We start from the raw sequence: 18,466 nt of genomic DNA, 5'->3' as shown, positions 1-18,466 counted from the left end.
TACTCGGGAAAACACGGGATTTCTTTGAATTAAAAAATTTTTTATAGAATTTCTAGCAATTTTCGCAGCCAAAAAGTGCGTCAGCTTCTAGCTTCGCGCGAAAGTTGGTGTCTTAGGGTGGGTCTCTGATTCAAAGCGAATCCAGTTGCGATACAGCGATTTGATAAGCGGCGGCTAGCTCCGTAGCTCCTGTGACGCAAACGTCGGTTTCGAAAGAAAATATATTTACGGCAATTGTATAAGTTATAATTACGAGCCAAGTTCAGTTTTTTTGAAAAGTAAAAGTAAGATTTATCATGCAGGTCTAGTCTTCTAGAAAATGCGTATCCATTAAACTTTTCGACGAAACTTTGTCACAAAAATTTTGTAATAGATTTGTAACAATTATTAAAATTATTGATTCATTGAAAATCGGGAATCGGAGCGGGTTGCGGGACGGTCCGAGCGCTCGGGTGCGGGAGCGGGTGCGGGAAAGTTTTTGATCGTGAAAGTGCGGTCGGGACATGAAAAACTGCAAACGGGACATCACTGTTAGCAAGGGTTTCAGCAAGAGGAACAATCAAGTAGATGCAAGCTGTAGCAAGCTGAGCACAAGACTGAATTCTAGAAATTCATGAGAAAGGAAACTAGCCGGTAAAGTGGACAAATTCATACCGCGGTGGAATGATTCATCATAACTAGGCGGTCTTATCGTTCGTACAAATACTATCGCTACATCCCTCACGGTAGCGATGAGATATACCTGTCTCATCAAGACAACAAAACAAAAGTTACATAAGAAAACAGGAAAATTAAGCGTTAGGAATTAGTAAGCTGTACAACACAATGGTCCGGGATGATCCTTAACGTACGGCGTGGTGGTCCCTCACGTTGAACTACCACGAGAATCCATCCGGCGATCGGAAGAATCCTACAATCAGGTTCCGCTGGATATGTCCGGGATTGGGAAGGGGTCCCTCACGGTATCCGGAAATTTTCCGCGTTTATCCGGTGCTGTGGGGAAGTAGTGGAGGTTTCGTGCGATGTCGGTGCAGTTGCGTTTGGGAAAATAATATGCGTTTGTCTCATTAATCGCTGGTAAAATGAAGACAAGCGAATACTTTGTATTATGGAAACCATTTCCTTTAATTTTTCTTTTAATATCGTTGGTGGCGAATATTTAATTTTTGGCACTTCTTGCAGAACGGAAGTGTGTGTTGACTGCGAAGATGCTTTAGTCTCGGTTGTCGGTTGTAATGTAGGCGTTAACAGTTCCGTTAAAATTTCACTCAGTAATGTCTCACATAATTCCACCTTCTGCGGGATTGTAGTCGATAATTCGCTTGAATTCGTCGAATGTGATACATTTTGGTTTAATTTTGTGATGTACGGTGTCCGCGGTTTTAACAGATCAGGTTTGTTCATTTCTGCTTTTTGTTCGGCTAACAATTTTCTGCAGCGAGATGCCGGGTTATCTGAGCGGCTGCTGTAGAGATTAATTTCCGTAACACTGTAAAACACGGGAGGTACATAGTCATAGCCGTACGTTCCTCCTTTCCTGTAGGTGTTCATTCTTTTCCACTGCCTACTAAATAGAAATGAAGTTCCTTTGCGTTCCACCGTGCAGTTAATGTAATCGTCATATTCTCCTTGAACATTAACTTTAATGTCATCAGGGCATATACGCGGTATGGTATATTTGTCATTGGTGCTGTAGTTGGTGCATTCTCCATACGAATGGAAGAAATCCAGACATTTAGGACAAAACAATTTTCCATTATTTAATCTGTAGCTGTCGAAGTCAATAAATTTAGGATGTATTCTCTTTTCCGCATTGTAATTTTTTCGATTACAGTATTTTGTGTAGTCACGTTTGGGCGAAGGACTACGGTGCTGGTCACGATAATGTGTGTAACGACGATCACTCTCGAGTGTGTGGTTGTGGTGTTCCCGGTAATGTGTACGGCGATTATCAGCGCTGTAATCGCTGTCGGGCGAGCAGGGACGGCGCTGAGCACGGTAATTCGGGGAACGTGAGCAGCGGCGGTGCTCACTGGGTGACCGGTTGCCATTAGTATTTCTACGGAGGTGATAAGAATCAGCACGTACAAGATGCCGTCTCGGGCTGGATGACCGATGGTCATCTGAAGCATTATAATGTTCCTGGCGAGTACGGTGTCGCTGGGCGTCGGTACCCTTGTTGTCACTGTGACGGTTACAAGTGTCGGAGAGTTTAATTTCAGTTTGAGCTGACTGTACAGCAGTGTTTACTGCGGTGTCGGCAGCAGCTACTTTTTCAAGTACAGAACGAGCTTCAGAGAAAGTAACTGCGCGAGAAACTATAAGATATTTCCTGCATTCTGGCATATTGTAAAATGCGCGGTGAAGTTCAACAAGTTTATGCGAATCAGACATTTGAGGATCTATTTCGTTAAACAGAATTTCCAACTCCATCAGAAATGTCTCAATATTTGACCCTTTCTTGAACACCTTTTTTGATAATTCAATGCGTTTCTTTATTAAGTAATCTTCAGGGAAAAAGCGGTCAATTAATTTGCATTTCAACTCTTCATAATTTAATTTCGAACATGTGGGCCAACTGCGCTCAAAATACAGACGTGCTTTATCACCAAAGTATGTAGGTAAGATACAAATTCTATCTTCTGAACTCCATCCAATTGCGTCAGCAGCTCTTTCGAATTGTTGAAAGGACGCAGTGATAATATAATCAGGAGTATCATTAAAGACTTTAATATTGAAATCTTTTGCAGTATATCCGTAACGCGACTGTAACGCGAGCACTTGTACCAAGCGGTTAATATCAAGCGGCAGTTGTACAGTAGTAATGTTTGTATCGGTATGAGCGGATGCGGCGTGCTGCGCGGCTGTGTGCGCGGCATGCTCTCTCTGTGCGGTTGCTATTGGAGCGCTGTGCAAAGCAGTTTGAGTGAGTGACTCATCGGAAGGCTCATCATCTGAAAAGGTAATTAATGTTTCTTCCTGTTTATAACGTTGCTCCAGTCTGTCGTGTCGAAGCACCGGTTCTGTGTGGCTGATGTGAGTGCATGCTGTATTCCCACGCACTGCGCTCTGTCCACTGTTTTCCCTTGACGGTGCATGTGTAAGGCTGCGGGCCGGTTGGGCAGAGGACCAAGACTGGACAGCAGACGTTGACGCTGCGTGTAATGTCGACAGGGAAAGCGCGTTAATCTTTCCAGTGTTATCATTGTTGATACAAGTGTTCGGCAAAGTAATGTTGTGCTTTAACATGTAGGAAGATAATTTATCAACATAACCTGACCTAGAGACTTTCCGATTAATGTACACGTTTAGACTGTTGCTGATGTCCTGCAACTGCGCCTTGGTGAGTTCACCAAGCTGAGACTGCAAATTTATTTCCTCAGATTCCATTGAACTGGTGGACCATGACAGTTAATGTTGTGCTCTCAGAGCATCTAGACCAGTGTTTACGATACACAAGGAAGTTTTGGCGCGAACCAGACCACGGCGGCACAGCGGCGCAGGGTGAACAACGGTAATATAACGGTTAGCCAAAGCGCGAACAAATAATGCAGCAAAAATTATTTTTCTATATTCGCAGTTTTAAGATTTTCTGATAAAATGGCATCGTAACAGGAACAGTGATATTAATTAATTTAGCGTTCGGAAAATTAATACAAAACTTTGATGTTATTAATGTATCAAGACCGAAAAAAGCAAATCTCACTGCGTCAACGGACACAGTAAACACTCACGAAACGGCGATCCGTTCCGGGACTTCCGCTGGTTGGTGTGGGAAGTGGTGATATTATGGAAATTGCTGGTATATGCAGGCGTCCAGGTGGAATGGTTCTTTACAGGAGCGCCATGTAACAGTGGCCTATCTGGCTACTGTTCTAGTGGGGTGGCGATCAGCCTTTACCACGATTAAACGGCTGTTGGTGTGAAAGGTGGCACGGCCGGCAACGATGCTGGCCGAGGACGCTCTTACAGATGTAACGCAATTACACAGGTGGCTCCGATTGAGATGACGCTAGTTCATCCCAAGCGGTCAAACACAACAACGTAACTCAAGGCATGTTTAATGACAAGGCGTTCAAGAAACGGAGCAAGGTTGTTAGCAAGGGTTTCAGCAAGAGGAACAATCAAGTAGATGCAAGCTGTAGCAAGCTGAGCACAAGACTGAATTCTAGAAATTCATGAGAAAGGAAACTAGCCGGTAAAGTGGACAAATTCATACCGCGGTGGAATGATTCATCATAACTAGGCGGTCTTATCGTTCGTACAAATACTATCGCTACAATATATTACTGTATATACTTAATCTGTACATACTGTGATATTTTCAGCCTTTGCATATGTACAATATTCCCAAAATTCGAAATATTTCTGCCATTCTGTGTACAGTAATCCCGAATGCTCGTAATTCGTATCTGTAAATACTGGTACCGAACTCGCCGCTCCAAAAATCCGAAACCGGCCATCGAGTTCCGGAAATTAAAGCTTCGATATTCGGCAAAGCGCCCGCCTCCCGTCATGCTATGTGGGCGGGAATAAATGTCTGACGTCATTCAGTACTACGGCTTGCTTATTATCGGGAGGGTGTTTCAGTCCAAGTCCAATGTGTGCGATTGATCCGTGGTCCATAATTCAAGAAATTTGATTCCATCCAGGAATTTCACGCGATCTGCCATTCCTCCTGCATTTTGGAGAGTTTGTTCTGGGCTGCGTTTTGATTTTGTAGTTTTGAACATAATCTGACAAAAATGGCGCTTTTCCGTCATGCTGCCACGAAGTCTTTTGGCTTGCCGTCGGTAAGGGAGCACTCGGAATTGCATCATTCGGACTGGGATGCACGTGAGCCCCTGCAGAGTCGCATTATTCACTGATTGGTGTTATTAATCTTCAGATGCTGCAGAACAACGCGAACTTTCCAAAGGTTGTACGAGGTCTGGCTGCGCAGTCCGGGAAAGACAAGGAATGTTCTGGCTCCACGGTACGCATGAGCGCGTGACAGCGACCTGCGCGGTTTTGACGTCTGAGATTCTTAGCTCATTTTCTAATTATGCTCTGACTACAACAGAATCTGAAAGAAGTACTGGCTGCCAAAATTCCTGCACATAATGCGAAAGTCAAAGCCTTCCGTACTGCCCATAATAACACCAAAGTGGGAGAAGTCACCCTTGATCAGGTATAAAAAAAACGGAAAACCGAGAGTGTGCACATTTTTGTGTGGTTTATAATTTGTCCACGAAGTTTAATTAGCCTACCATTATTAGGCCTATGGAGGCATGAGAAGCATCAAGAGTATGGTATGGGAGACATCCGTGTTGGATCCGGAGGAGGGCATCCGATTCCGCGGCTATACTATCCCGGAGTGCCAAGAGAAGCTCCCCAAAGCGCCTGGTGGTAATGAACCGCTGCCTGAGGGCCTATTTTGGCTGCTATGCACTGGGGACATTCCCAATCAGCAGCAGGTCAGTCTTCGGATGTAGTATTTTTATTAGATGGCAGAGTTCATGAACCATCGCAGGAACTTTTGAGGGCATAACAGTTTAATATTAAGGGCGAATTGCGACGCGAATGCTTTTTTAATATGGTGTACTCACTGTATACGGTAGTGCTTTTTTGCCTTTACTTAATGTTTCCCCATTCAAAAATGATTAGCATTATGGATTGATTTTCTAGTAACAGTTCTGAAAAATACTTATAAATTTACCGTTGAAATTTCATTTTATAACTGACTTGAACTTAAAGCGTAAGTACTGGCATATAAATATATTCACCGTTAAAACTGGTTTTGCAGGTTAACTGGGTTTCCAATGAATGGGCCCAGCGCGCAGCTTTGCCATCGCATATTGTTAGCTTGTTGAACGGATTTCCGTCAAACTTGCACCCCATGTCACAGTTCGCGGCAGCTGTTATTGCGCTCCAGAGTGAGAGTAAATTTGCTAAGGCGTACGAAGCCAAAGCTCACAAGAGCACGTACTGGGAGGTAAGCTAGTTTACTAGGAAATAGTAAATATCGATATCTGTCCTGGGTTATGACACTTTCTTAAATATTTAAAATTCTTGAATTTCGTTAGCATGCCTATGAAGACTCGATGGATTTGATTGCCAAGTTACCGGCTATTGCTGCAACGATCTACCGTAATCTGTTCCGTAACGGCAGCAGCATTGGTGCGATTGACGAAAAGAAAGACTGGTCGGCAAATTTCTGCAAGATGCTGGGCTACAAGGATGAGAAGTTTATCGAGCTGATGCGCTTGTACCTGACAATTCACAGTGATCACGAGGGTGGCAATGTCTCAGGTGCGGTTTTTCGCGTACCTAGATATTTAATCGGGAATGCACTTCAAAATTGATGTTATTGTAGCTCATACGTCTCATTTGGTGGGCAGCGCTCTGTCGGACCCTTACCTTAGTTTCGGAGCGGCATTGTGCGGTTTGGCTGGCCCGTTGCACGGCCTGGCTAATCAGGAAGTATTGGTCTGGTTGACAAAATTGAACGAAGATCTCGGTGGTAAAAACGTGACAGATCAACAACTTACCGACTGGATCTGGAAAACCTTGAACTCAGGACAGGTATACCTGACTTCTTACAGTTGGTAATAGGTTTAATTGGAAAAGAAATTTTGTTAGAAAAAGGATTTTGTGGAATCTGGAAAAAGTTTTTTGTAGTTAAGGAAGTTTTGCACTTGGTATCGAAATTTTGTTGTTTGATAATGCCATCGGAAAACTTGTCATTTTAAGCATTTTGCGTAGGTGGTGCCCGGCTATGGACATGCAGTACTCCGCAAAACAGACCCTCGCTATACATGCCAGCGAGAATTCGCCCTTAAGCATTTGCCTAATGACCCTATGTTTAAGCTGGTTTCGCAGCTGTACAAACTAGTACCGGACATTTTGCTGAAACAAGGCAAAGCAAAAAATCCTTGGCCGAACGTTGATGCACACAGTGGTGTACTTCTGCAGGTGAGTGTATATAAATCGATAACATAAAAACTGTATGATTACTGTAAGTAATCAGTGAGTCTGCATTCTGCAGTTGGCACAGAAATTGCAAGCAGAAATTGCAAGTATTACTGTTCATAGTTTCTGCATTTTAAATTGAGCAGTATCATATCGAGAGAGCATTCCTGTTCACTTCGTTTTTTTATTTCAGTTTTATGGAATGAAGGAGATGAGTTACTACACCGTTCTTTTTGGTGTGTCTCGGGCACTGGGTTGTTTGTCTCAGTTCATCTGGAGCCGTGGTATGGGCCTGCCTTTGGAACGTCCGAAATCTTTGAGTACGGAAGGACTTATGAAGTTGTGCAAATATACGGAAGGAGATACGCCTCAGCCGCAGAAATAATCAGTTTGTCGAAATGACCGAAATTGCAGCCAGAATGCAACGGCACTTCACGGAAGTTGGTGTTACTGTTATCAATACTTTATTGAGAAGTTTCCCTTCTAGAACTATTTATTGTGTTTAAGGTACACGAAGTAGCGTCCTGTACTTTGTAGTTTTGATTGTATGGTCCCCGCTCGTTGGCATAGGCCTTAATGGCACCGTGACACTGATTGAATAGTTATGATCTTGATAAAATATTTATAAAATAAAATCCGCGCTTTGGTTTCTCTATTCATTCAACAAGTCAATGCAAATTTTCACAGAGATTTTTAGTTGTCTGTGTTCAGCAAACACGCAAGTCTTGTAAAAGACACAATAAGAACCCACTAGCCCTCGATCAGATTTCATTCTGAACTGGTTCTGCACTTTTCGGCATCACTGAAACATCCTAAAAAGCACAGCACACCACGATACGTCACAAGGCCCCACATTAAAAATCAGTAACAGAAGATAAAACGATAACAGCAAAATATCCAGCAACGAGGAATTTTAAGATCCTTCCCATTTACCTAAGATGTCGGTATCTCTGAAGAGGAAATATTCCTGCAAATCAGAACCATCACTTAGTGTGAACAGCAGATTTAACCGGCGCAGTTCTAAATCAGTAAAGTCACGATGACCAATTTATTGTTAGACCAATCGCACTCATGTTGCGTTATTTTTCACTATGAAATCAATAATAGTGTATGACATGTATGTCATGCCAACCACTAGTTAGTAGTTATTATTATCAATAATGACATCGACTTAGTTTTCACAGTCGACCACATGCAAAAAAGCCGAAAACACAATTACCGAATAACACGAGCAGCAGAAATAATTTTTAAAGCTGGCTGCTACAGCCTACGCAATGCAATCCTTAATAATTTACCTTATTATCAATTTCAACTTTGGTGCCTCCGTATTCCGGAAGAAGTACCCGGTCTCCGGTTTTCACGCTAGGAGGAATTGTTTTGCCTTCCTACAATAACTGAATATGTCAAATGTTGTACATATTATCAAATAATTTATTACGCACGTCGTTTCGGGAACCAGGACCCACGGCAACCACCGTCGCATCAAGAACCTTCCCAAGAGCCTTCTCAGGCAACATAATGCCGGATTTCGTCTTTGTTTCCGCAGCAAATCGTTCGACCAAAACTCGATCGAAAAGGGGCTTGAACTTCGTGATTTGGCGAGCCGCGGCAGCCTGAAGAAGATAAAGACATAGCTGAAGAAGATAAAGACATACTTAATCATTCGCTCGTGAAGCAAATCGCGAATTCGATGCTGATAGCCAAAATGCGAAACCACAAATTGATACAATATTGAATATACGCACCATTGCTCAAGTTTAGAAGTAAGAGAGAGCAAAAGAAGAAAAGGGGTCTAAGGTTCTCAAAAAATTTTTTTCTGCGATGATTCGCGCTAAAAAAACTTGAAAACAACAGAAAAGAAATTCTTCCAGAACGGAAGTGACTGGAAGTCCGAAGAAAAATTTACTTATTTTAAACCGGACGTTCACGAAAATGCACATTTGCAGCAAGGCTGCAAGTAAGTACTGTACACAACCGCTGTGCACGGCCGGCTTTTAACCACACCCCTCCATCTGGAAAATTCGATTATGCCATGTCTGACGCAATCTTTTCTTGAACAAGTGCAGTGTCCTAAAATTTTTCAGGGATTGTTCAAAAAAATTTATGCTGTTCTTTGAAAAAATTGTATTTCGATATTTCAAAATATGCCCGTTCGTACAATTTTTATCAATTTTTTTACTAATAATAAAGTCTTGGGCTCTATCCAATGTCCGAAGTGCTGATGCAATAAGTACTTGTACAGGATGCGGCGCTTTTATGGGCGGGTCTAATTCAGTTCAACTGATGCGCTAATGTACTTCCCTGTTCTTTGCAAATATATTCGTGCATTTGGATCTACATGGAACGCCGAAGTAGGGTAGGGCTCCTGCAGCATTGCTTCCGGCGATAGAAATACAGCTTGCGAAATTTACCGTCATTCCAACTCGTTCTTGAAGTTTCTTTTGCGGCTTTTTCTTCCTGTGCTGTAGTTGCAAGTGCAGAACGCGGAATTTTTCAAGCTTTTGATTTCATCACTCAAAAGTTCCTGCGTGTTTGCGCGTATCAGCTATCGCGATTGAGGACTAGCTTGCAGATTAGAACAACTGCATTCCATCCCGTTTATCTTGCAAGTCCTATTAACCGGTCAAGCAAGTAAGTTCTGTATCCTGCCTGCGTCCGGGGTTGTTTTACAATCTATTTTTTCATCATAGAAATTGCTTACTTGCACCAGGAGCGCACATTCTCCCGTAATAAGAGTTTTTCGAATTTCTTTCGTTTAAAATATTTCTGTCTGTTTGGCTCTGAAGTAATGTAGTCTTTCGGCTCATCTTAGCGGACTGCTGCGGTTTTACAGTTTTTCTGAATCTTGGAATTTTGTGTGCCGGCGAGCGGTGCTTGCCGCATTGCTAAGCTGTTCTGTGAAGCACTCTTACATTTGTTTTCAGAATGATGCACGCGATCCGAGCTTCCCGGCAGTTGCAGCGAATAGCGCCGGCCCTAACGCGATCCTATGCCAAGGACCTGAAATTTGGCAAAGACGCCCGCTTGGCCATGTTGAAAGGTGTTGATCTCTTGGCTGATGCAGTGGCTGTCACAATGGGACCAAAGGTAAAGTGTATTTGGAATTTATAAAGATTTAAGCACTGATACACACCTACACGAGCTTAGGGTGGAAATTGCGAGCTCGTCGTCGTTAGGTACTTACTACGATGGTTGATTGAATTTCGATTAATTTTTGCAGGGACGCAATGTGATTATTGAACAGAGTTGGGGCAGTCCGAAGATTACCAAGGACGGAGTGACGGTGGCCAAGGCGGTGGAGTTGAAGGATAAATATGAGAATATCGGCGCTAAACTCGTCCAAGATGTTGCCAATAACACCAACGACGAAGCAGGCGATGGAACCACAGCAGCCACTATCTTGGCTCGCTCCATTGCCAAGGAAGGATTCGATAAAATCGTCAAAGGAGCCAATCCTATTGAAATCCGACGAGGTAATAAATAGGTTGGAATACACTGGTTTTTCTTTATTGCTGATGTGAAAATAATATTATAAAAAATTATGCTGTTTTATTGTGATACTTATAAGTGTAAAATGATAACACTCATGGAGATTCACACATATACTTCTTTTAGCGAATAAAATAATATTATTCGCCAATTCTTCTTATTGTTCGAAAGGCGTTCTTATGGCTGTGGAGAGTGTCGTCGCCGAATTGAAAAATCTCTCGCGAAAAGTCACGTCGCCCAGTGAAATTGCTCAGGTGGCCACAATCTCAGCGAATGGTGACAAAACGATTGGAGATCTCATTTCGAAGGCCATGGATCGCGTGGGGCGGGATGGGGTTATTACTGTCAAGGTTAGATAGATATGCAAACGCACACGAAATAAAGACAGCTGATGTGCGTGGAGAGAATTATGCGTTTTTTACTTAGGATGGGAAGACTTTACAAGACGAGTTGGAAGTTATTGAAGGCATGAAATTTGATCGCGGTTACATTTCGCCTTATTTTATCAATGCCGCCAAGGGCATGAAAGTGGAGTATCAGGATGCTTATGTGCTGTTCAGTGAAAAGAAAATCTCCAACATTCAGCAAATTTTACCGGCACTGGAAGGGGCACTGGGAGCACGAAAGCCACTGATCATAGTTGCCGAGGATGTTGACGGCGAAGCCCTGAGTACCCTTGTGCTCAATCGGTATTTTTTTCAAACTTTCTGTGTTTGATCTTTGGATGATTGATCTTTTTTAATAAAATTACGTCGTGTACACACACTGTATGTTTTCGCAGTTTGAAGGGCACAATACAAGTAGCGGCGGTGAAGGCTCCCGGCTTTGGAGACAATCGCAAAAATATGCTGAAGGATATGGCTGTCGCCACGGGCGGAACGGTGTTTGGAGATGAGGCAGAAATGTACAAACTGGAAGACTGCAAGATCTCGGATCTGGGCCAAGTTGGCGAAGTAACCATTACCAAAGACGACACGCTCCTGTTGAAAGGACGTGGTGAAAAGAAAGCCATTGAGCGACGGGTTAATCAGATTAAAGATGAATTGGACGATACCACCTCTGAGTATGAGAAGGAAAAGCTGAACGAACGATTGGCTAAATTGTCCGCTGGAGTGGCCGTGCTTAAGGTAAAATTACAGTGACCGACGTTACATTTTTGATTTTTAAATGGTTTGCATCTTTACGGAAGGTTTTCTTCTGGTACGAGTAGTTCGTTGTTAATGCATTCATAATTTGGTATGAAATTGAGATTTTGATTCTAGGTTGGTGGTACCAGTGAAGTGGAAGTCAATGAGAAAAAAGATCGCGTAACTGACGCATTATGCGCGACCAAAGCTGCTGTTGAAGAAGGAATTGTTGCCGGTGGCGGTGTTGCACTGCTGCGGTGCTTACCGGCTTTGGATGTCCTTAAAGCACAAAACAGTGATCAGCAAATGGGTAAGTTATCCGCTGATGTTGGATATGACGTCGAGTAACAAATATGCTTTATCGTTTTTATTCCAGGCATTGATATTGTTCGTCAAGCCCTACATGTTCCATGTCGTCAAATTGCCTATAATGCGGGCGTTGATGCGGATGCTGTGGTACAGCAAGTTTTAGCCGGACCGAGGGACCATGGCTATAACGCATTAACCGGCGAATTTGTTGATATGATTAAAGCCGGAATTATCGACCCAACCAAGGTACGTTTTAGTACTGAAGTGTGAAGTTTATAATGGGAAGAGATTTTTCGTTTTCAAGATGTCTGATAATCAACGGTTTCAGGTCGTTCGAACCGCCTTGACAGACGCAGCAGGAGTTGCATCGTTGCTTACAACGGCAGAAGCTGTGGTGACAGAGATTCCCAAAGAGGAAAAAGAAATGCCTATGGGTGGTGGCATGGGCGGAATGGGAGGCGGTATGGGAGGAATGGGTTTCTAGACAAGTGCTAGTTTGGTTGTTAATTTGTTTGCGTTGTTATACTGTTTTACCTGTTCAAGCTGCGTGGTTCAGTGAATGATTATAGTAGTCATTCTTTATTCCGTTTCTCATTTGTACAACATATCGTCTCCATATTGGGCTGATTTCCGGCGGTTTTATAAAGCTAATAAATTCTTTGATGTATCACAACTATGCGAACCTATAATTTTCGGAGAAGATAGTTCAAAAATGCAGAAAGAACAGCGAAACAAAATCATTTCGCTCGTATAGATAACGGCTTTTGATCCGGGATTGAAGCCGCTCCGTATTTCAGCTTGGCTCGTTTGAGGAAGGCGTTTACCATCTGACGGACAACTTCGTCGAAAAACAAATCTGACATTTTTGTATAAAGCACATTTCGAAATTCAAAGGAAACCTGCAAATTTGATAGTTAAGTCAGATACAAAAGGATGCAAGACGCAGCTTCGGCTTCGCCTTACCGTTAAAACAAAAACCTATCACCAACAATAAAGCACGTAAAGGTAGATACTCATAAACTACACTTACAAATACACAAGTAGTTACACTAATTACTGAAGTGTATGAAACTTGTATGCTTGACTTGCAGTACCCGTGCAGTTCCAAAATGGACACTTGATTGCACCAAAGCAAGGAAGTTTCGTTCAAAAACTACCCCCAAAACAAGCGGCAAATCAATCAATCCTCTGCTTTTACACTTTCACTTACAAAAAAATCTAGCGTGCAAGTTGTATCACGATGATCTTTTAGGCCGGGACTAAACTTCCATTCCGTTACCAAATGATTGAACAAACGACCTTCCGTGCTGACGGCTTTGACTAGATAAGGTTTGACAAAAGTGACATTGGACGTGTAGCGCTCGGTAATGGGAGGAAAACCGATTTCCATTTGGTATTTCTCATTCCCAGGAGACGCGGTGCTTTCCTTACTGTAAACCAAGCTGGAATTCGTACACCATGGAACAAACTCCTTGTATTTCCGCACATCCGCGACGACGTCATACATTTGATCCATGGAATAACTGAAAAACACAAATCCAAAGTTTCAAAATATTGGCAACAATAGGAATTATACAGTGCTCACGAACGATGGAGATGAGTTTTCTTGCTAAATAGTAAATAATAGTAATAAAACTGTACGAGTTTTGATAGTTGTCATACTTATTGTCGCGTGCCGACCATAGCTTACCCTAGTACACGTCTTTCGGCATATTCCTTTGTACGGCTTTTAAGTAAGCCAAAGCCAATGGATCTCGTGGTGGGGAAAATAGCCTGATGGCGCGTTAAATGCAGTTTGCAAGATCTGAAGAATAAATAATACGTAAATTAATTTCTTTGCCCATTCACTTTGAACTGTTGAGCTAATGGTAAGGAGCGATAAGCTTTGAAAAGAAAGCTTAATTAATCAGAATAACAGGTAACAGGTATGAAATTTCGAAAGGTTCGAATTATGCGAACAATTCGCATAATTCGAACCTTTCGAAATTTCAAAAAATTACTAAACTTTAGCTGTTTAGCATACGATAAAGACGGATAAACAACAGTATTACCCTTCACCAGTAAGTGCCAGTAACCTTCCATAAAGTTAAACCAAAAAGGCAGGTTATTGAGCCTAATTCTAAAATTAGTCCAAGAAAACAGCAAATAATTAACAAAATATGACGTGCGAGTTGATATTTAATTAACATTTTCTTACGCAAGGGGAGACCGCTGCAGCACAATCCGGGAAGACGAAATAGGGAAAATCAGTCGAGCCATCACTGCATTGATTTATTACCGTGACAAGAACCATAAGAATTGCAGTTCCACATTCCGAATAAGAATTCTGTTTTCGAAGAGTAACTGTTGTCTGCAGACTGCAGTGATGGGCTTCCTTCATAGACCTAGTAGTGGGCACCGATCTCCAAAATCCCTTTCACTCCGTGGATCCTCCATACAATAATCGCAGGTTGTACAATCCAAGGCGTTGATGAAATCCAATGAGTAGAAAACTAGAAACGTAGAATACAGCATTGCCTGTGACGGCTGTTAATCAGCTGATATGTCATGTCAGTAAGTACAGTACTGATTCTTCCAAAGACAGACCTCAGGCACGGTACAACAAGCGCCTATTAATGCATAAGATGGCATAAGCTGATATAACAGCAGGTACGACCGAAAAAAAAATTATTGTGGTAGCAGTGGGCCAGTGGCAAACTCAAAGTGAGCAAAATAAACCCAACGCAAGATAAAAGGCTTAAAAGCATTGGAAATAAATAATATTTACGATTTTAAACAAGTAGCTATAGTACGATAATTATTAGCAAGAACTTACTATAGGTCACACTATAGTAAGTACTTGTTATTAGGTATGAATTTTGCCATATTTCTCTTTTTCACTTTCAGCAATTTCTGCATCCCTAATCCCTATCCACTATCCAGTCTCCTTGATAGCTACGAAATTACGAATATTACAGTAAATTAAAAATTAGGCAGACACTGCCGTACTGGCGGTATTAGTGGCGTGGATATTCGGCGCAAGACCTAGCCACCCTTGGATGGCGAAACGACTTACGATAGGGGGTGACGGTGTGAACCCAAAATTTTTTGAGTTTTGGTAACTTTTGGACCTTTTTACTTTTAGCTTTTGCCTTTTTGTGACTTTGTCACGTTTGTCAGTTGTTCTGTTTCAGTTTTCAGTGGCTGTACATTGCTCATTTTCAGTTCCTTTTTAGTTTTCGGATTTATTTTAAGATCGCTTTTTTGTTCATCGTCAACTATTGATCACCTTCATGATTCATCTCCTCTCGATACAGAAGCCAGTGTTTGGAGCGTCAAAGAAGACTTCAGCGAGATCGACGATGATGTCATTTTAATTCTTTACACGTTTACCGTGAAGCGCGCAGTGAAGGTTTCCAGAATCTGCAGGTTATTTTGCGTGACACGAGCTGTGGATCGACGATATTTTTCTGCTTGGAAGGACTACGTCTTCGAAGCAAGATCGGTCCCCAGTCATGGGGGCTACAGGGGCTCGAGTTCCAAGTCCAAAAAAATCCAACACATCCAACATCTCTGCAACTTGTAAGTCAAAGTTTTGAGTCTAAGGCAGCGTTATCGTTCTATATCTTCTTTGTTTTGTTATGAGACTCGTTAATCATATGTGGGTGAATAATGAGTGTGCTTTTGAGATATTGGTAAAACTCGCGTAAAAGTATTGATCGCAAACTATTATAACTGTCCTTCCCAAGGTTTGAACCGTTTGCTGATACGTTATCGCTGAATATAAATTAATGTAGTTGAACATTTTGTTATCGTATTCTCTTCTCACTTCTGGAGTCATATGATGAAAGTTTTTTCTTGATTAATTGAATTGTTCTTTATCGTTGCACTGGCATATAGCGGACAGCACTAGCATCTATAATCGCTGATTCGCCTTTATTATCTTATTGGGAATAAAAGTATGCTTTTGCAACAACAACACGGCAGTTCTAATCTGAGAATAGATTTAGGAGCCAGCACTGTTATGGGGAAAATTACAATATTTAATTGGTGTTGGGCCTGGTGGCTGGTCTGTGTTCCTTCTATACTTTAGCTAGTCTTATAAATCGTAACAGCACAAAATTGAGCATTCCTTTTCTTGTAATTTTCAGATATACGGCATTTATTGCACAGGAGAACACAGGAGAACGCGAAATCCGGAAAGATGAAGGTAACTACACGATTACGAAAGCCAAAAAAGAAGGCCGTGAAACCGGCTAGCGACACCTCCGGGATAACGAAGAAACGGCGCACCCGGAAACGACGATATCGTCGCAAACGTCGGACAACTGCTCCCACACTTGCCAAAAAACCCGTTGTCAGACAGCCTATACCTAGTACATCTGATGTCACCGTGGGCACTCAAAGTGACTCAGAGTCCGAAGAGAAAGTTATACCGAAGAAGCGCGGTAATAGAAAGAAGGATGTTCCCAGAATGCTGGAAAAGAAAATAAAGCGTGATGATGACAACTCGGCACAGGGGAGTTCAAGTCGAAAAGCGCGAAAAATTGTAGATGTTATAACTCTCAGCGATGATGACGAAATTAAAAAAGTTCCAGTGAAAATGAAAGGAGAAAAGAGCCATCAGAATAAAGCTACGCAGCCGAAAAAGAAGAAACGAACTCGTTTGCGGCAGTTTGCTGCGGCTGGAACATCTAGTGATGATGATAGCGATTACCGTCCGGAGAGTAATGACGATGAAATGCCCAGTACGAGTACGGCTAGCAGAAACGATACTCGAAAAACAAAAACTTCCGCCTCCAAAAATGGAAATTTTTTGAAATCTGATGCGATGACGTCTGTTCCTAGTGTGCCTGTTGAGGTTGTATCTCAACTTCTTTTCATCCCTCCGGTGGCGAGAGCGATTGCTAAGAGCTTACCGATGAGATCATTGTTGTCACTTGCACAGGTATTGTTAGTAAATATGTTAGCCATTGATTGGTGAATTTCGTTTTTGCAGAGATGAATGATTTGTAATTTTTTCCGTATTTGCCTTCTGGATAATAGGCTGTTAGTGCTGTCTTGATATCATTCTCCTTCCTAATAATCTCTTTTTCTCTGACCATTTGCAGGTTAACAAGGATATGCAAACCACATGCACTTACGAAAGGAACCTTGCACGTCGTCAAAATTTCGACTGGGCTCACTTCCCCAGCATTATAACAGCCCTCAATGATTCTTCTTTGTTACACGAAAAAGATATTTTCGGCAGTTCGTTACAGGAACTATATTGCGAACCTGAGATGGTGATTTGTTTTTCGGCTCCTAAAATCATGTTTGGCCATAAATTAAGGTTTGATGACCCAAGAAGTCCAGATTTTGGAGAAAGAAAAGATGTCTGCAGAATATTGTCTGATTTGATGCCGAAAGATGCTCGAAAGATTTTGCATATTCGGACACAGGGTGTGCTGCCGCCGCTTCCCTCAATTATGACTGGAAATCCTAGAAAAATTGATCACTGGGGCTGTAAGACATCCGCTCGGGATCTCAGTGTGCTGGTATTTCCAAAAATCAACGGAGTAAACATATGGCGTGAACATCTTACGGAAGCAGAACTGCGAGTGCAGCTAAAAAATAATGGATGGTTAGAAAACCGGTCCCATAACCACTTCTTATTGCCGATGATCAAGGAGCTAGAAATTGTCGCTCCGAAATTGGTAATCATGTTTACCAGGCGATTCGCTCACCATTCGCATGTTTTGTCATCCGAATTTCCTGTTTTGGTGCTAAACACTGTGGATAATCTTGGCGAAGAACGCTACTCATCTCACGGAGATCCTACATTAGATTATGGGCTAGAGTGGTTGGCGTTTGGTGGAAAAGATTGTATTGCTTATCAGGTTGCGTTAGACGATAATGTCGGTCAGATGGAGCACGCAAGAGTTCTTCGTCAATTGCGTGATCAGTTTACCGCGCAGCAGGTTATGGGAGGCAGAATGCTGCTGTTTTACTTCAGCAAGGTTAATCAGGGTATAAGGGATTCCGCTGAAATGGACCGGCTGTATGAGCAGGATGTGAAGCAGTTAAGGGAAGAATTCCCTCGAGTTCCTATATTTGGTGGAAGTTATCCAACAGTTATTGGAAGTGTTTTTACGAAGGATAAAGCGGATGGCAACTTCGGAAAATTTTTCCACGGCGCCTCAACATCATTTGTGTCTGCAGTAATTTTGGGTCAGCATTAGAAATCTGCCGCTTAGAATAATGCATCACTTTATACGTTTGTTGTAAATATTATCCATATTAAATATGGAACGCACCTATAGTATCACATTTTGGTGTAACGGTGCTGTCTTTTAAACTCCTATGGTTCAGTTGTGCATTTCTTGATCTGCAAATTGCCCCTTTTTTCATTAGAATGGAATTACGGCAAGAAAAGTTCGGACAGGAGTCAGCCACGATGTTTTGTAAAACTTACTCAAATAAATATGCGTACTGGCAGTACTTAAACTATGCAGTATTTGCCGTAGTATATATAGGAAATTATTTTGAAATCATCCTAAATGTTAGTTCAGCATTAATTTGAACAGGAAGTCGCGTTTAGTTATCTGTCAAGAAAAAAATTCAATAATAAT

At 42.0% G+C, this 18,466-nt stretch overlaps 5 protein-coding genes across 6 annotated transcripts; 3 read left to right on the top strand and 2 right to left on the bottom strand.

The window, feature by feature from the left end:
- Window positions 1–4,588: 4,588 nt before the first annotated feature.
- On the top strand, window positions 4,589–7,597 carry LOC129581866 (citrate synthase, mitochondrial-like). The gene is made up of 9 exons (XM_055473142.1): window positions 4,589–4,793; window positions 4,889–4,975; window positions 5,063–5,170; window positions 5,259–5,456; window positions 5,786–5,974; window positions 6,066–6,291; window positions 6,356–6,564; window positions 6,745–6,954; window positions 7,145–7,597. Exons 1-9 carry the CDS (start codon window positions 4,746–4,748, stop codon window positions 7,334–7,336), a joined length of 1,467 nt encoding a protein of 488 aa, XP_055329117.1. The 5' UTR covers window positions 4,589–4,745; the 3' UTR covers window positions 7,337–7,597.
- LOC129581874 (10 kDa heat shock protein, mitochondrial-like) lies at window positions 7,594–8,906 on the bottom strand. Its single transcript, XM_055473152.1, has 5 exons — window positions 8,697–8,906; window positions 8,394–8,564; window positions 8,247–8,336; window positions 7,885–7,918; window positions 7,594–7,763 (listed from the first exon to the last, which is right to left on the bottom strand). Exons 1-5 carry the CDS (start codon window positions 8,697–8,699, stop codon window positions 7,720–7,722), a joined length of 342 nt encoding a protein of 113 aa, XP_055329127.1. The 5' UTR covers window positions 8,700–8,906; the 3' UTR covers window positions 7,594–7,719.
- Window positions 8,907–9,316: 410 nt separating this feature from the next.
- LOC129581863 (60 kDa heat shock protein, mitochondrial-like) lies at window positions 9,317–12,775 on the top strand. Its single transcript, XM_055473135.1, has 9 exons — window positions 9,317–9,582; window positions 9,876–10,038; window positions 10,172–10,424; window positions 10,612–10,790; window positions 10,867–11,129; window positions 11,222–11,567; window positions 11,703–11,877; window positions 11,944–12,122; window positions 12,205–12,775. Exons 2-9 carry the CDS (start codon window positions 9,877–9,879, stop codon window positions 12,358–12,360), a joined length of 1,713 nt encoding a protein of 570 aa, XP_055329110.1. The 5' UTR covers window positions 9,317–9,582; window position 9,876; the 3' UTR covers window positions 12,361–12,775.
- LOC129581873 (coenzyme Q-binding protein COQ10 homolog B, mitochondrial-like) lies at window positions 12,440–14,796 on the bottom strand. Its single transcript, XM_055473151.1, has 5 exons — window positions 14,463–14,796; window positions 14,074–14,368; window positions 13,567–13,680; window positions 13,087–13,399; window positions 12,440–12,775 (listed from the first exon to the last, which is right to left on the bottom strand). Exons 2-5 carry the CDS (start codon window positions 14,133–14,135, stop codon window positions 12,614–12,616), a joined length of 651 nt encoding a protein of 216 aa, XP_055329126.1. The 5' UTR covers window positions 14,136–14,368; window positions 14,463–14,796; the 3' UTR covers window positions 12,440–12,613.
- Window positions 14,743–18,323, top strand: LOC129581862 (uncharacterized). 2 transcript variants are annotated; one of them, XM_055473133.1, is made up of 3 exons: window positions 14,743–15,437; window positions 16,007–16,803; window positions 16,967–18,323. In XM_055473133.1, exons 1-3 carry the CDS (start codon window positions 15,371–15,373, stop codon window positions 18,074–18,076), a joined length of 1,974 nt encoding a protein of 657 aa, XP_055329108.1. In that variant the 5' UTR covers window positions 14,743–15,370; the 3' UTR covers window positions 18,077–18,323. The 2 variants fall into 2 exon arrangements, with proteins under 2 accessions (XP_055329108.1, XP_055329109.1); XM_055473134.1 differs by lacking the exon at window positions 14,743–15,437 and adding an exon at window positions 15,645–15,814.
- Window positions 18,324–18,466: the final 143 nt, after the last annotated feature.

Source organism: Paramacrobiotus metropolitanus, unplaced genomic scaffold (assembly GCF_019649055.1).
Source record: "Paramacrobiotus metropolitanus isolate TYO unplaced genomic scaffold, Prichtersi_v1.0 Parri_scaffold0000006, whole genome shotgun sequence".
In the NCBI taxonomy this organism is placed as follows: domain Eukaryota; kingdom Metazoa; phylum Tardigrada; class Eutardigrada; order Parachela; family Macrobiotidae; genus Paramacrobiotus; species Paramacrobiotus metropolitanus.
The sequence above is the reverse complement of the archived record's forward strand: the minus strand, read 5'-3'. Positions and strand labels throughout refer to the sequence as shown.

Excerpts from the sequence above, each read along its gene's own strand:
- LOC129581863 (XM_055473135.1), top strand. The coding sequence starts at position 9,877 with ATGATGCACGCGATCCGAGCTTCCCGGCAGTTGCAGCGAATAGCGCCG. Across the intron at positions 10,039-10,171 it reads CTGTCACAATGGGACCAAAG|GGACGCAATGTGATTATTGA; the intron begins GTAAAGTGTATT and ends TAATTTTTGCAG. Across the intron at positions 12,123-12,204 it reads GAATTATCGACCCAACCAAG|GTCGTTCGAACCGCCTTGAC; the intron begins GTACGTTTTAGT and ends CAACGGTTTCAG.
- LOC129581873 (XM_055473151.1), bottom strand. The coding sequence starts at position 14,135 with ATGGCTCGACTGATTTTCCCTATTTCGTCTTCCCGGATTGTGCTGCAG. Across the intron at positions 13,400-13,566 it reads GCCGAAAGACGTGTACTAGG|TTATTCCATGGATCAAATGT; the intron begins GTAAGCTATGGT and ends TGTGTTTTTCAG. Across the intron at positions 12,776-13,086 it reads CTTGCACGCTAGATTTTTTT|GTTTCCTTTGAATTTCGAAA; the intron begins GTAAGTGAAAGT and ends TCAAATTTGCAG.
- LOC129581866 (XM_055473142.1), top strand. The coding sequence starts at position 4,746 with ATGGCGCTTTTCCGTCATGCTGCCACGAAGTCTTTTGGCTTGCCGTCG. Across the intron at positions 5,457-5,785 it reads ACATTCCCAATCAGCAGCAG|GTTAACTGGGTTTCCAATGA; the intron begins GTCAGTCTTCGG and ends CTGGTTTTGCAG. Across the intron at positions 6,955-7,144 it reads ACAGTGGTGTACTTCTGCAG|TTTTATGGAATGAAGGAGAT; the intron begins GTGAGTGTATAT and ends TTTTTATTTCAG.
- LOC129581874 (XM_055473152.1), bottom strand. Across the intron at positions 8,337-8,393 it reads GTCCTGGTTCCCGAAACGAC|GAAGGCAAAACAATTCCTCC; the intron begins GTGCGTAATAAA and ends CAGTTATTGTAG. Across the intron at positions 7,919-8,246 it reads AAGTTGAAATTGATAATAAG|GAATATTTCCTCTTCAGAGA; the intron begins GTAAATTATTAA and ends TCTGATTTGCAG.
- LOC129581862 (XM_055473133.1), top strand. The coding sequence starts at position 15,371 with ATGGGGGCTACAGGGGCTCGAGTTCCAAGTCCAAAAAAATCCAACACA. Across the intron at positions 15,438-16,006 it reads ATCCAACATCTCTGCAACTT|ATATACGGCATTTATTGCAC; the intron begins GTAAGTCAAAGT and ends TGTAATTTTCAG. Across the intron at positions 16,804-16,966 it reads CATTGTTGTCACTTGCACAG|GTTAACAAGGATATGCAAAC; the intron begins GTATTGTTAGTA and ends GACCATTTGCAG.